The 16640-nt window shown below is 51.5% G+C and overlaps 2 protein-coding genes across 2 annotated transcripts in view; one reads left to right on the top strand and one right to left on the bottom strand.

The window, feature by feature from the left end:
• Positions 1-16640, top strand: part of TMEM125 (transmembrane protein 125) — a 205514-nt gene that overhangs the window by 10937 nt on the left and 177937 nt on the right. The gene's annotated exons all lie outside the window — the stretch shown is intronic.
• The window catches only part of LOC144807938 (endogenous retrovirus group PABLB member 1 Env polyprotein-like), a 106706-nt gene continuing 99248 nt past the window's right edge, over positions 9183-16640 (bottom strand). The window contains exon 2 of the mRNA XM_078673534.1: positions 9183-12032. Within this exon, the coding sequence (XP_078529660.1) occupies positions 9978-11525 (1548 nt within the window). The 5' untranslated portion in view covers positions 11526-12032 and the 3' untranslated portion in view covers positions 9183-9977. The remainder of the gene's footprint in view (positions 12033-16640) is intronic.

The raw sequence follows: 16640 nt of genomic DNA, 5'->3' as shown, positions 1-16640 counted from the left end.
CAGTCAGACACCAGAGACAAGTGACAGAGAGACACAGAGCAGAGACATGTCAGGGTGAGAGTGAGTGCAAAGACAACATGACTCCCAGTCAGACATCAGAGACAAGTGACAGAGAGACACAGAGCAGAGACATGTCAGGGTGAGAGTGAGTGCAAAGACAACATGACTCCCAGTCAGACACCAGAGACAAGTGACAGAGAGGCACAGAGCAGAGACATGTCAGGGTGAGAGTGAGTGCAAAGACAACATGACTCCCAGTCAGTCACCAGAGACAAGTGACAGAGAGACACAGAGCAGAGACATGCCAGGGTGAGAGAGAGTGCAAAGACAACATGACTCCCCGTCAGACACCAGAGACAAGTGACAGAGAGACACAGAGACACAGAGCAGAGACATGTCAGGGTGAGAGTGAGTGCAAAGACAACATGACTCCCAGTCAGACACCAGAGACAAGTGACAGAGAGACACAGGGCAGAGACATGTAAGGGTGAGAGTGAGTGCAAAGACAACATGACTCCCCGTCAGACACCAGAGACAAGTGACAGAGAGACACAGAGCAGAGACATGTCAGGGTGAGAGTGAGTGCAAAGACAACATGACTCCCAGTCAGACACCAGAGACAAGTGACAGAGAGACACAGAGCAGAGACATGTCAGGGTGAGAGTGAGTGCAAAGATAACATGACTCCCAGTCAGACACCAGAGACAAGTGACAGAGAGACACAGAGCAGAGACATGTCAGGGTGAGAGTGAGTGCAAAGACAACACGACTCCCAGTCAGACACCAGAGACAAGTGACAGAGAGAAACAGAGCAGAGACATGTCAGGGTGAGAGTGAGTGCAAAGACAACACGACTCCCCGTCAGACACCAGAGACAAGTGACACAGAGACACAGAGCAGAGACATGTCAGGGTGAGAGTGAGTGCAAAGATAACATGACTCCCAGTCAGACACCAGAGACAAGTGACAGAGAGACACAGAGCAGAGACATGTCAGGGTGAGAGTGAGTGCAAAGATAACATGACTCCCAGTCAGACACCAGAGACAAGTGACAGAGAGACACAGAGCAGAGACATGTCAGGGTGAGAGTGAGTGCAAAGATAACATGACTCCCAGTCAGACACCAGAGACAAGTGACAGAGAGACACAGAGCGGAGACATGTCAGGGTGAGAGTGAGTGCAAAGACAACACGACTCCCAGTCAGACATCAGAGACAAGTGACAGAGAGACACAGAGCGGAGACATGTCAGGGTGAGAGTGAGTGCAAAGACAACATGACTCCCAGTCAGACACCAGAGACAAGTGACAGATAGACACAGAGCAGAGACATGTCAGGGTGAGAGTGAGTGCAAAGACAACACGACTCCCAGTCAGACACCAGAGACAAGTGACAGAGAGACACAGAGCAGAGACATGTCAGGGTGAGAGTGAGTGCAAAGACAACATGACTCCCAGTCAGACACCAGAGACAAGTGACAGAGAGACACAGAGCAGAGACATGTCAGGGTGAGAGTGAGTGCAAAGACAACACGACTCCCAGTCAGACACCAGAGACAAGTGACAGAGAGACACAGAGCAGAGACATGTCAGGGTGAGAGTGAGTGCAAAGATAACATGACTCCCAGTCAGACACCAGAGACAAGTGACAGAGAGACACAGAGCAGAGACATGTCAGGGTGAGAGTGAGTGCAAAGACAACACGACTCCCAGTCAGACACAAGAGACAAGTGACAGAGAGACACAGAGCAGAGACATGTCAGGGTGAGAGTGAGTGCAAAGACAACATGACTCCCAGTCAGACACCAGAGACAAGTGACAGAGAGACACAGAGCAGAGACATGTCAGGGTGAGAGTGAGTGCAAAGACAACACGACTCCCAGTCAGACACCAGAGACAAGTGACAGAGAGACACAGAGCAGAGACATGTCAGGGTGAGAGTGAGTGCAAAGACAACACGACTCCCCGTCAGACACCAGAGACAAGTGACAGAGAGACTCAGAGCAGAGACATGTCAGGGTGAGAGTGAGTGCAAAGACAACATGACTCCCAGTCAGACACGAGAGACACGTGACAGAGAGACACAGAGCAGAGACATGTCAGGGTGAGAGTGAGTGCAAAGACAACATGACTCCCAGTCAGACACCAGAGACACGTGACAGAGAGACACAGAGCAGAGACATGTCAGGGTGAGAGTGAGTGCAAAGACAACATGACTCCCAGTCAGACACCAGAGACAAGTGACAGAGAGACACAGAGCAGAGACATGTCAGGGTGAGAGTGAGTGCAAAGACAACATGACTCCCCGTCAGACACCAGAGACAAGTGACAGAGAGACACAGAGCAGAGACATGTCAGGGTGAGAGTGAGTGCAAAGACAACATGACTCCCCGTCAGACACCAGAGACAAGTGACAGAGAGACACAGAGCAGAGACATGTCAGGGTGAGAGTGAGTGCAAAGACAACACGACTCCCAGTCAGACACCAGAGACAAGTGACAGAGAGACACAGAGCAGAGACATGCCAGGGTGAGAGTGAGTGCTAAGACAACACGACTCCCAGTCAGACACGAGAGACAAGTGACAGAGAGACACAGAGCAGAGACATGCCAGGGTGAGAGTGAGTGCAAAGACAACATGACTCCCAGTCAGACATGAGAGACAAGTGACAGAGAGACACAGAGCAGAGACATGTCAGGGTGAGAGTGAGTGCAAAGACAAAATGACTCCCCGTCAGACATGAGAGACAAGTGACAGAGAGACACAGAGCAGAGACATGTCAGGGTGAGAGTGAGTGCAAAGACAACATGACTCCCAGTCAGACACCAGAGACAAGTGACAGAGAGACACAGAGCAGAGACATGTCAGGGTGAGAGTGAGTGCAAAGACAACAAGACTCCCCGTCAGACACCAGAGACAAGTGACATAGAGACACAGAGCAGAGACATGTCAGGGTGAGAGTGAGTGCAAAGACAACACGACTCCCCGTCAGACACCAGAGACAAGTGACATAGAGACACAGAGCAGAGACATGTCAGGGTGAGAGTGAGTGCAAAGACAACATGACTTCCCGTCAGACATGAGAGACAAGTGACAGAGAGACACAGAGCAGAGACATGCCAGGGTGACAGTGAGTGCAAAGACAACACCACTCCCAGTCAGACACCAGAGACAAGTGACAGAGAGACACAGAGCAGAGACATGTCAGGGTGAGAGTGAGTGCAAAGACAACATGACTCCCAGTCAGACACCAGAGACAAGTGACAGAGAGACACAGAGCAGAAACATGTCAGGGTGAGAGTGAGTGCAAAGACAACATGACTCCCAGTCAGACACCAGAGACAAGTGACAGAGAGACACAGAGCAGAGACATGTCAGGGTGAGAGTGAGTGCAAAGACAACATGACTCCCAGTGAGACATCAGAGACAAGTGACAGAGAGACACAGAGCAGAGACATGTCAGGGTGAGAGTGAGTGCAAAGACAACACGACTCCCAGTCAGACACCAGAGACAAGTGACAAAGAGACACAGAGCAGAGACATGTCAGGGTGAGAGTGAGTGCAAAGACAACACGACTCCCAGTCAGACACCAGAGACAAGTGACAGAGAGACACAGAGCAGAGACATGTCAGGGTGAGAGTGAGTGCAAAGACAACACGACTCCCAGTCAGACACCAGAGACAAGTGACAGAGAGACACAGAGCAGAGACATGTCAGGGTGAGAGTGAGTGCAAAGACAACATGACTCCCAGTCAGACATGAGAGACAAGTGACAGGGAGACACAGAGCAGATGCATGTCAGGGTGAGAGTGAGTGCAAAGACAACACGACTCCCCGTCAGACACCAGAGACAAGTGACAGAGAGACACAGAGCAGAGACATGTCATGGTGAGAGTGAGTGCAAAGACAACACGACTCCCAGTCAGACACTAGAGACAAGTGACAGAGAGACACAGAGCAGAGACATGTCAGGGTGAGAGTGAGTGCAAAGACAACATGACTCCCAGTCAGACATGAGAGACAAGTGACAGGGAGACACAGAGCAGAGACATGCCAGGGTGAGAGTGAGTGCAAAGACAACATGACTCCCAGTCAGACACCAGAGACAAGTGACAGAGAGACACAGCGCAGAGACATGCCAGGGTGAGAGTGAGTGCAAAGACAACATGACTCCCAGTCAGACACCAGAGACAAGTGACAGAGAGACACAGAGCAGAGACATGTCAGGGTGAGAGTGAGTGCAAAGACAACACGACTCCCAATCAGACACCAGAGACAAGTGACAGAGAGACACAGAGCAGAGACATGCCAGGGTGAGAGTGAGTGCAAAGACAACATGACTCCCAGTCAGACACCAGAGACAAGTGACAGAGAGACACAGAGCAGAGACATGTCAGGGTGAGAGTGAGTGCAAAGACAACATGACTCCCCGTCAGACATGAGAGACAAGTGACAGAGAGACACAGAGCAGAGACATGTCAGGGTGAGAGTGAGTGCAAAGACAACACGACTCCCAGTCAGACACCAGAGACAAGTGACAGAGAGACACAGAGCAGAGACATGTCAGGGTGAGAGTGAGTGCAAAGACAACATGACTCCCCGTCAGACACCAGAGACAAGTGACAGAGAGACACAGAGCAGAGACATGCCAGGGTGAGAGTGAGTGCAAAGACAACACGACTCCCAGTCAGACACCAGAGACAAGTGACAGAGAGACACAGAGCAGAGACATGTCAGGGTGAGAGTGAGTGCAAAGACAACACGACTCCCAGTCAGACACCAGAGACAAGTGACAAAGAGACACAGAGCAGAGACATGTCAGGGTGACAGTGAGCGCAAAGACAACACGACTCCCAGTCAGACACCAGAGACAAGTGACAGAGAGACACAGAGCAGAGACATGTCAGGGTGAGAGTGAGTGCAAAGACAACACGACTCCCAGTCAGACACCAGAGACAAGTGACAGAGAGACACAGAGCAGAGACATGTCAGGGTGAGAGTGAGTGCAAAGACAACACGACTCCCAGTCAGACACCAGAGACAAGTGACAGAGAGACACAGAGCAGAGACATGTCAGGGTGAGAGTGAGTGCAAAGACAACATGACTCCCAGTCAGACATGAGAGACAAGTGACAGGGAGACACAGAGCAGAGACATGTCAGGGTGACAGTGAGTGCAAAGACAACATGACTCCCAGTCAGACACCAGAGACAAGTGACAAGGAGACACAGAGCAGATGCATGTCAGGGTGAGAGTGAGTGCAAAGACAACACGACTCCCCGTCAGACACCAGAGACAAGTGACAGAGAGACACAGAGCAGAGACATGTCAGGGTGAGAGTGAGTGCAAAGACAACACGACTCCCAGTCAGACACCAGAGACAAGTGAGAGAGAGACACAGAGCAGAGACATGTCAGGGTGAGAGTGAGTGCAAAGACAACATGACTCCCAGTCAGACATGAGAGACAAGTGACAGGGAGACACAGAGCAGAGACATGCCAGGGTGAGAGTGAGTGCAAAGACAACATGACTCCCAGTCAGACACCAGAGACAAGTGACAGAGAGACACAGCGCAGAGACATGCCAGGGTGAGAGTGAGTGCAAAGACAACATGACTCCCAGTCAGACACCAGAGACAAGTGACAGAGAGACACAGAGCAGAGACATGTCAGGGTGAGAGTGAGTGCAAAGACAACACGACTCCCAATCAGACACCAGAGACAAGTGACAGAGAGACACAGAGCAGAGACATGCCAGGGTGAGAGTGAGTGCAAAGACAACATGACTCCCAGTCATACACCAGAGACAAGTGACAGAGAGACACAGATCAGAGACATGCCAGGGTGAGAGTGAGTGCAAAGACAACATGACTCCCAGTCAGACACCAGAGACAAGTGACAGAGAGACACAGAGCAGAGACATGTCAGGGTGAGAGTGAGTGCAAAGACAACACGACTCCCAATCAGACACCAGAGACAAGTGACAGAGAGACACAGAGCAGAGACATGCCAGGGTGAGAGTGAGTGCAAAGACAACATGACTCCCAGTTAGACACCAGAGACTAGTGACAGAGAGACACAGAGCAGAGACATCTCAGGGTGAGAGTGAGTGCAAAGACACCATGACTCCCGCTCAGACATGAGAGACAAGTGACAGAGAGACACAGAGACACAGAGCAGAGACATGCCAGGGTGAGAGTGAGTGCAAAGACAACATGACTCCCAGTCAGACACCAGAGACAAGTGACAGAGAGACACAGAGCAGAGACATGTCAGGGTGAGAGTGAGTGCAAAGACAACATGACTCCCAATCAGACACCAGAGACAAGTGACAGAGAGACACAGAGCAGAGACATGTCAGGGTGAGAGTGAGTGCAAAGACAACACGACTCCCAGTCAGACATCAGAGACAAGTGACAGAGAGACACAGAGCAGAGACATGCCAGGGTGAGAGTGAGTGCAAAGACAACATGACTCCCAGTCAGACATCAGAGACAAGTGACAGAGAGACACAGAGCAGAGACATGTCAGGGTGAGAGTGAGTGCAAAGACAACATGACTCCCAGTCAGACATGAGAGACAAGTGACAGAGAGACACAGAGCAGAGACATGTCAGGGTGAGAGTGAGTGCTAAGACAACATGACTCCCAGTCAGACACCAGAGACAAGTGACAGAGAGACACAGAGCAGAGACATGTCAGGGTGAGAGTGAGTGCAAAGACAACACGACTCCCAGTCAGACACCAGAGACAAGTGACAGAGAGACACATAGCAGAGACCTGTCAGGGTGAGAGTGATTGCAAAGACAACACGACTCCCAGTCAGACACCAGAGACAATTGACAGAGAGACACAGAGCAGAGACATGTCAGGGTGAGAGTGAGTGCAAAGACAACATGACTCCCAGTCAGACATCAGAGACAAGTGACAGAGAGACACAGAGCAGAGACATGTCAGGGTGAGAGTGAGTGCAAAGACAACACGACTCCCAGTCAGACACCAGAGACAAGTGACAGAGAGACACAGAGCAGAGACATGTCAGGGTGAGAGTGAGTGCAAAGACAACATGACTCCCAGTCAGACATCAGAGACAAGTGACAGAGAGACACAGAGCAGAGACATGTCAGGGTGAGAGTGAGTGCAAAGACAACATGACTCCCAGTCAGACACCAGAGACAAGTGACAGAGAGACACAGAGCAGAGACATGTCAGAGTGAGAGTGAGTGCAAAGACAACACGACTCCCCGTCAGACATCAGAGACAAGTGACAGAGAGACAGAGAGCAGAGACATGTCAGAGTGAGAGTGAGTGCAAAGACAACACGACTCCCCGTCAGACATCAGAGACAAGTGACACAGAGACACAGAGCAGAGACATGCCAGGGTGAGAGTGAGTGCAAAGACAACACGACTCCCAGTCAGACACCAGAGACAAGTGACAGGGAGACACAGAGACACAGAGCAGAGACATGCCAGGGTGAGAGTGAGTGCAAAGACAACACGACTCCCCGTCAGACATCAGAGACAAGTGACAGGGAGACACAGAGACACAGAGCAGAGACATGCCAGGGTGAGAGTGAGTGCAAAGACAACACGACTCCCCGTCAGACCAGAGAGACACAGAGACACAGAGCAGAGACATGTCAGGGTGAGAGTGAGTTCAAAGACAACACGACTCCCCGTCAGACACCAGAGACAAGTGACAGAGAGACACAGAGACACAGAGCAGAGACATGTCAGGGTGAGAGTGAGTGCAAAGACAACATGACTCCCAGTCAGACACCAGAGACAAGTGACAGAGAGACACAGAGCAGAGACATGTCAGGGTGAGAGTGAGTGCAAAGACAACACGACTCCCCGTCAGACATCAGAGACAAGTGACAGAGAGACACAGAGCAGAGACATGTCAGGGTGAGAGTGAGTGCAAAGACAACATGACTCCCAGTCAGACACCAGAGACAAGTGACAGGGAGACACAGAGCAGAGACATGTTAGGGTGAGAGTGAGTGCAAAGACAACATGACTCCCAGTCAGAAATCAGAGACAAGTGACAGAGAGACACAGAGCAGAGACATGTCAGGGTGAGAGTGAGTGCAAAGACAACACGACTCCCAGTCAGACACCAGAGACAAGTGACAGAGAGACACAGAGCAGAGACATGTCAGGGTGAGAGTGAGTGCAAAGACAACACGACTCCCCGTCAGACATCAGAGACAAGTGACAGAGAGACACAGAGACACAGAGCAGAGACATGTCAGGGTGAGAGTGAGTGCAAAGATAACATGACTCCCCGTCAGACATCAGAGACAAGTGACAGAGAGACACAGAGCAGAGACATGTCAGGGTGAGAGTGAGTGCAAAGACAACACGACTCCCAGTCAGACACCAGAGACAAGTGACAGAGAGACACAGAGCAGAGACATGTCAGGGTGAGAGTGAGTGCAAAAACAACACGACTCCCCGTCAGACACCAGAGACAAGTGACAGAGAGACACAGAGCAGAGACATGTCAGGGTGAGAGTGAGTGCAAAGACAACATGACTCCCAGTCAGACACCAGAGACAAGTGACAGAGAGACACAGAGCAGAGACATGCCAGGGTGAGAGTGAGTGCAAAGACAACACGACTCCCAGTCAGACACCAGAGACAAGTGACAGAGAGACACAGAGCAGAGACATGTCAGGGTGAGAGTGAGTGCAAAGACAACACGACTCCCAGTCAGACACCAGAGACAAGTGACAGAGAGACACAGAGCAGAGACATGCCAGGGTGAGAGAGAGTGCAAAGACAACACGACTCCCAGTCAGACACCAGAGACAAGTGACAGGGAGACACAGAGACACAGAGCAGAGACATGCCAGGGTGAGAGTGAGTGCAAAGACAACATGACTCCCAGTCAGACACCAGAGACAAGTGACAGAGAGACACAGAGCAGAGACATGTCAGGGTGAGAGTGAGTGCAAAGACAACACGACTACCAGTCAGACACCAGAGACAAGTGACAGAGAGACACAGAGCAGAGACATGTCAGGGTGAGAGTGAGTGCAAAGACAACATGACTCCCTGTTGAAAAAGGGGGTGGCACTACCAACCAGAATATACGATCCCTAAGTATTGCCCGGCGGTGTCGCCTCTTGAACCCATAAAGAAGTTAAATTATTGAAGAGGCAGGCGCTGGAGACTGGAAGGCAGGAAACAAGATTTTTATTCTCTCCGGAGGAGAACACAACGAAACAGACAGAAGGTATCGTTCTGAGGTGCTCTAACTGCATCCCTGAGGCCTGGCCTCTTATACACAAGTTTATCTCTTTATTGCACGTAACACATTCTCGTCGGTACTTTGATGTACGGAAAGACATCCTCAGACTCCCTCCTTCCCAACCCGTTCCCACGCAAGGTTACAGTGGAAGTCCCTGCCCCGTTCACAACAGGTGGTGATCATCGCGCAGCTGGATATTCCGCCGATTCATGGAGTGTGTGGGGTTCGATCGGATCTCGTAGGGCGGGGGGCTTTGATCAACCCGGGGATCCCTTGCTGGGGGGAAACTTTCTATTGTACGGGGAGGGGCAAGGAACAGTATCGGCAGAGCTGGGTGTCGGCTTGGGAACGAGGAGGACGAACGGGCACACGGGAAGAAAGGGGTTTGCATCAAAGGGCCGGGGATCATAAATGGGAAGAGGGGAGGTGTTGCGCTGAGAACAGGACGAGGGCCCGGGGCAGAGCAGCGCTGAAGAGGGGTTTTATGATTCGCGGCAGATGCAGGCAGGGGGGTTGTCAGTATGCGGGGGATGCCGGCGAAGCTAGGAGGGGGAGAAAGGCGCGCTGGCTCTCGGCGAGAGCAGGGAAACCATGGTGTTCAAAATGGCGGCTGTTTTACGCGCACAAAAAGGTTAAGGAGAGCAAGAGGGCGCCGATAATGTTGACGGTCTCAGCCCAACTTTCAACAGTCCCCCCTTTTCAACATATCTAGCCAACTTGCTTTACTCAATGTCAATTTTCATCAAGTTCCTAACTTCGGTATCATACAATGCTCTCATGTGTTCGCTTCCAAAGTCCACAGTTTTGGGAAAAATACAACTCGCACATAAAGAACACATAGGTGGCAGACATTGAATTCCCAAGCACAGGCCACATATTACAACTACGGGAATCATGATAATGGTGAGCAGTCTCCAGCCCCAGCTTTTGACGGTGTCCCAGAACCAACCACCAAGCGACCATTCTTCTTGCTCTTGGTGAACTTCCGAAGAGAGTCTGTGAAGATGTTCGATGGCTTTGTACACTGAGGGTGAGTTGTCCGGTATGTATGTGCAACAACTGGACCCAATAATGCGGCATGCTCCTCCACGGTCCGCCAGAACCACATCTAGAACGAGGCGGTTCTGAAGAGCCACCAAACGGACCGCTTGGAGCTCGGCAGTGTTGTTGGCAAAGATGCCCGCTGTGATGTTCATGGTCGTCTCGACTGCCTGAGTCAAATGTCGGATGGCACGGCTGTTTGCCATCGGGCCCCAGAGGGGGACGAGTCCTTTCATAGCATCGAGGAACTGCGCCCCTGTTGAGTCGGCTTGTTCAATGTCTTTGGCTCGTTTTTGCCTGTGGTGATTCGCTGGGGCTACATAAGTCGGAGGAAGGACGAAGGAGATGTAGCAAGTGCCCCCCCAGCCTTTGGGGAGCCAGGTGTAGGCCTTCGTGCCGCAGATGAAATACATGTTTGGGGATGACACAAAGGAAGGTGGATCCGTGGAATCCAAAGTTCTGGTAAAGCGGCAAGCGCTGCGACCCACCAGCTGTGTCCCAAGTCCTTCTACACACATGTGGCCTGTGACGTTGATGACCGACAGGGCCACAGTCAGAGTGGCAGCCGTTCGTTTCCGCAGATAGGAGAAGGTGGGTCTGGTTGGATTGTTGAACACCTGCATTTCGATTCGTTCTTTAGCCGGGATGTCCATTTGGGTCGAGTCGCTGGGGGTCAGCGGGCAGAAGTGTGTCTTTGTCTTGTTTCGCCCGGCCCCGTGAGAAGAATGTGCTGCAGTTCTGCTGGAGGTGGCATTGCCCGTATAGCTTTCTTGCAGGAGGATCAGCCAAGCAAGGCAGGAGCCGTGGACAGAGAAGGGTGAAGGGATGAATGGTATTGAATGTCCAGTGGCATGGGGTAGCAACCCACAGATCCAGCAGTTGGTGGTATTGGTGGCAAGATTGTGCTGGTGAAGTAGCTGCACGAAAGAGTTGTTCCAAAACTCCTTTCGCCTCTCTCTTAGTTGAGGAGAGAGCGAAATTAGATAATGGTCCTTCATGGTGGTAGGCTGAGCAGTGGTTAGGAATGTTTCGTGAGCAGGTGCATGTTCTTCCAAAATCCAGAGCGTGGTCATGAGGAGAAAACAGAAGAGGATTGTGATGAAGAGTGCAATTGTCTTTGAGCTATGGAGTCTGTCTGTTCTCGGATTTCTGTAGTGGGTATTTCCTGCTGTCCCCGTCGGCTTCTTGTTTGGCGCTTCCATCATCTTCTTATCTGGCGCTTCCATCATCTTCGTTTTCAAGGTGCTCGGTAGTGGGCAGGACCACAGACTTAGTTTTAGCTTCTCTCCAGGTAACCCTTGGTAGTTTGGGTCACCGTTCTGAGATCCTTTAACCTAGTCCGTGGCCTACTTAGCCGAAGCTCCCTCCTTTCGACGCAGGAAATACCCTTCTTGAGATGGCACAGTGGGGTCAGGATGTTTTGAAAGTTCAAGTGTCTCAGTATCAGGATAGCAGTTCAACGATGGTCGGTCCTGGTTCAGGAGCTCTTCTTGGGTGTTGACGGTGTCTGTCGTGGCCAGGGCTGGAGAGACCTTTTTGCAGTGATGAGCGTGCAGCCAGTGTTTCTTCCCCTCCACTCGAAGTGCGGTCCGAGTGGTGATCAGTACTTGCCAGGGGCCCGTCCACCGGGGTTCCAAACTCTTTGATCGCTGAAAATTTCGGATCAGCACGAAGTCCCCCGGCTGGATGGCGTGACCCGGACCCCTGGAAGCATCGGGGATGGCCTGCTGCACCTGCTGATGAAGGACAGACAAAGTTTCAGTCAATTTTTACAGATAATCAGACATTAGGACGTCCGGAACGTCATGAATGGAAGTTGGTTTCGGGGCAGACCAGACGCTCATGGGTCGACCGAAGACAACTTCATAAGGGGTTAAGTGATGTCGGGTGGGGGTAGAGCGCATCGATAGCAATGCCAATGGGAGGGCGTCTGGCCATTTCAGGCCTGTGGTAGCCACTATTTTGGCCAGTTTAAGCTTTAGTGTGGCATTGTGTCGTTCGACAAGCCCAGCAGATTGAGGGTGGAAGACTGCGTGGAATTTCTGTTTAATACCCAGCCCATTTAGGATGAGCTGGATAACTTTGGCTACGAAGTGGGGGCCATTATCACTCCATAAAACACGACAGAGGCCATAACGGGGGAAAAACTCCTTTAACAGAACCTTTGCAGTGACCATAGCGGTGTTGTCACGGGTTGGATATGCTTCCACCCACTTGCTAAATGCGCACACCACGACGAGCACATATTTCAAGCCTTGGCATCTGTCTAGCTGGATGTAGTCCATCTGCAGGACTTCAAATGGGTGGTTTGGGACCCCAAATCCCCCCCGGGGTACTACAGTTCCTTTCCCGGGGTTGTGTTGCAGGCATATTAAGCATTGTTGGACCAGGCGTTTGGCGGAATCTGGGATCTTGTCATTGTGCCAAACCCTGGAGACAAGTTCGATCATGGGGGCTGATCCTATGTGGGCAGGGGAGTGTGCCATGGTTAATATGGGAATCAAGTATGAATCAGGTAGCAACCATCTGTTCGTGTCTTTTGTCCGCCAGCAGCCTTCATCGTCTTTCAATCCCACCCGTGTCAATTCAGTCAACTCGTGTTGTGTGCTAGCCGTTTGTATGTCTCTAATTGTGTCCTTGGCGTCAGTCCAGTTCTCTGCTTGTGACCTGGTCACGTACATACGTGTTGTCGTTCTATTTTCAGCTGTCGTTCGGGCGGTGATGTCGGCTAGTGCATTTCCCTGTCCAATAATGTCTGTCACTTTCTTGTGTGCCTGGCATTTGATAACGGCAAGTTTGTTGGGGAGGAGGACAGCTTCGATTAAGGCGGAGACTAAATCCCCGTGCAAAATGGGTGTGCCGTGTGAGGTCAAGAATCCTCTCTCCCTCCAGAGGAGCCCAAAATGGTGAACCACCCCGAAGGCATACTGGCTGTCGGTGTAAATGTTCGCTGTGGTTCCTGTTGCCAGGATGCAGGCTCGCGTCAAAGCAATCAGTTCCGCTGCCTGGGCAGATCGCTGGGTGATGCGGGCTGTTTCTACTACAGTTCGAGCCGTGGTGACTGCATAGGCAGCGGAAGTGGTACCATCGGAGAGTTTGATGCAAGAACCGTCCACCCACAGCTCCCCGTCGGGGTCAGGGAAAGCCGTGTCTCTGAGATCGACCCTGCTCCTGGTCTGTTCGTCCGTAAGAGTCACGCAGTCATGTACGGGGTGCACATTGGGATCGTTCTCTGGCAAGGGTAACAGAGTTGCTGGGTTCAGTGTGGTGCATCTTTTCAGGGTGATATGGGGGGAAAGCAAGGTCAGTTCGTATCCAGTCAGTCGTGCACTCGTCAGATGTTGCGTCTTGGTTTGGTTCAGGAGGGTGTCGACTGCATGGGGTACCAGTACCGTGAGGGAATTCGAGAGTACAATCCCCTCACTCTGTCGGATAGAGATTGCAGCAGCAGCTACAGCTCGAAGGCAGGCAGGCAAGGCTCTGGCGACAGGGTCAAGAGTGGCAGAGAAGTAAGCGCACGGTCGTTGCTTAGGGCCGATGGCCTGGGTCAGGACAGATAAAGCGCACCCCTCCCTTTCGTGAGTGTAAAGGGAGAAGGGCTTTTTGTAATCAGGGGTACCTAGGACAGGGGCTGAGCAAAGGGCATCTCGCAGTTCTGTGAAGGAAGTTTGACACTCAGGGGTCCAAGGGAGTGGGAAAGGGACGTCTTTGTTTAGCAGAGAAAGCAGTGGTTTTACAACGAGGCTGAAGTTTGGTAACCATTGTCGGCAGAAGGAGGTGAGGCCTAATAGGGAGCGAACCTGCTTCTGGGTCTTAGGGACATGGGTATCTAGAATGGTTTGGATTCGATCAGGGGTGAGTTTTCTTCCATCTTTGGACAAAAGGTGGCCTAGGTAAGTGACCTGGGGTAGGCAGAATTGCAACTTCTTCTTGGAGACCTTGTGGCCATTCTCCGCAAGGAAGTGCAAGAGTTGAATGGTGGCGGTAACCGCTAGAGGGGTGGTGTCGGCTGCCAAAAGGATGTCATCGACATATTGTACCAACACCACTCCGTCGGGTAACTGGACTTGGTCTAGTTGTCTTTTGAGGGCCTGGCTGTAAATGCTAGGGCTTTCCGTGTAGCCTTGAGGCGCTCGGCAAAACCTATATGAGCGGGCTTTTAGGGTAAAGCCGAAGAGATATCGGCTGTCTGGGTGGATGGGGATGGAGAAGAATGCGTTCTTGAGGTCGATGACGGAAAAGGTGGTGGCAGTGGATGGAATCAACGTCAGGATGGTGGTGATGTCTGAGACCACAGGGTACTGGGGTACCACCACTTTGTTGATCTCTCGGAGGTCGATGATAAAACGGTATGCTTTCTCATCTCCCTCTCCCTGCTTCTTGATAATGGGCAAGATAGGGCTATTGCAAACGTTGCTAACCACTTCCTCTACCACTCCTGCGTCTATCAGTGACTGGATAATCATTACCAATGCCTTCTCGCCCTCTGGCGATATCCGATATTGTGGGAGTTTTGGGAGTGTTGCGTCTGGTCGGACAGTAATGTGCACTGGGTCAATTAACATACGCCCTACGTCCGAATCCGCTTTGGCCCACAGATACGGAGGTAGAGTGTCAAGCAGGGACGCGTCAACGTCGGTGATGGAAAACATGTGTCGGGGAGAGCAATGTCTAAGCAGAACGGGGTTGTCGTAAAGAAACACTCGAACTCCATCTTGAGAACACCTGATCGTCGCTCGGAAGTGTTTCAGTAAGTCAAGTCCCATAATGGCGTCAGGGCTATTGGAGGAAAGCAAGAACGTGGTGTCGGTGGTGTTGTTTTCTACGTCAAAGAGAATCGGGGCAGACAAAGGGTTGGTGGAGGGCGTTCCATCGAAACCTGTCGATGTTATGAGTGAGCCAGACAAGGGTGCCCTTGGAATCAGTCGTTTAGATAACGCACTACGTGTTGCGCCAGTGTCTACCAGAAATGGAGACTTGGTACCCAGGACCTTAGCAGTGACATAAGGGCCCTGCTGGTCAACATAGAGCTCGACTGGATCCCTCCCTCGCCCTTGGCTGTCCTATGCGAAGGTGTGAGTGTCGTCATAGTCAGATTGTTGATATTGGTTCTGCCTGGGTCGATCGAACGTATTTGGTCTGCTTGATCTGTCGTTAGTCGCGTCATTTGGGGGCCCTCGTTGTTGTCCCTTAGGTCTCGGTCCGTTTGCTACATCCCTGGGGTCTTTGTTTCTGATCATTTCCAGAAGAACTGGGCACTGGGATTTCCAATGGCCAGTCCCTTTGCAGAAAGCGCACTGGTTTTCTCTAAGGTCTGTGCGTCCACTGTAGGAAGTCAGAGTGCGGTCCTGGGGAAATGTAGTCTTAGGGACGTTCGTCTGGTAGTTTCCCCGGTATTGGTCTCGTCCTATAGTCACCCCTTGCAGTTTGGCAATCATCACCCTCTCTTTTAAGTCCTTCTTCTTTTTCTCTGTCGCCCTATCGTTTTCATTTTTCTGATGCTCATAATATTGGGCCATTTGGAGAATCGCTGTAGGTTTGGAGGCTGCCCAACTACTCTCGCTGGCCTGTAGTTTCTGGGAGATTTCCGATGATAGGCCCTTAACATAATTCTGGACAAACAGATGGTGTCCGGTTGCAGTGGTCATGTCCTGGCCACTGTAATCGGAGAACACCGTTTCAAACCGGGAGAGGTATTCCGATACATCCTCCTGGGGTTTTTGGCGACAGGCTGTCACTATCGACCAGTCCACTTTCTTTTCTGGGATTAGGGTTTTTAATTTCTCTACGATTTTATCTGGAAGGTCTAGAATGGATTTCAAAGGCTTTTGTCCTGGTCCCCGTTGTTTATCCAGGTCATTGAGTTGTGACCAGGTATGTCCAAACAGCTCAAGGTGGTCGACTTTCCGGATTTGCTTCCACACATCAGCTGGTAGACATAACCCGAAGAACAAGTCGATGTCAGCCAGGGTCATAATCGTTGAGCCCAGGGCTGTACCCAATTCAGTATAGAAGGCAGTGGGGTTTTTACGTAGGTCGGGTAGAGATTTCCGGAATGTCAGTATCTCTTGCCGGTCCCATGGCTGGTAGACCCAGTTGTACACTACCCTTCCCTTCGCATCTTGGTTGTTTGCATCATCGTGAGTCCCTGTACCCCGAGGAGGAACCCAGTAAGGGGCAGCCTCTCGTATCGGCATCATGGTGTTAGATTGCTCGGTTGGTGGTTCGGTCACTACGGAGGTTGCGGATTTAGCTTCCGGCTTTCGTTCAGTGAGGTGGCGGAAAACCTCAAGCGTACGCGTAAGGAGGTCCGACACATCACACTCGCCCTCATCCACGATATC

This window comes from Lissotriton helveticus, chromosome 1_2 (assembly GCF_964261635.1).
Source record: "Lissotriton helveticus chromosome 1_2, aLisHel1.1, whole genome shotgun sequence".
Taxonomy (NCBI): domain Eukaryota; kingdom Metazoa; phylum Chordata; class Amphibia; order Caudata; family Salamandridae; genus Lissotriton; species Lissotriton helveticus.
Note: the sequence above shows the minus strand (reverse complement) of the source record. Positions and strands in the feature narration are given on the sequence as shown.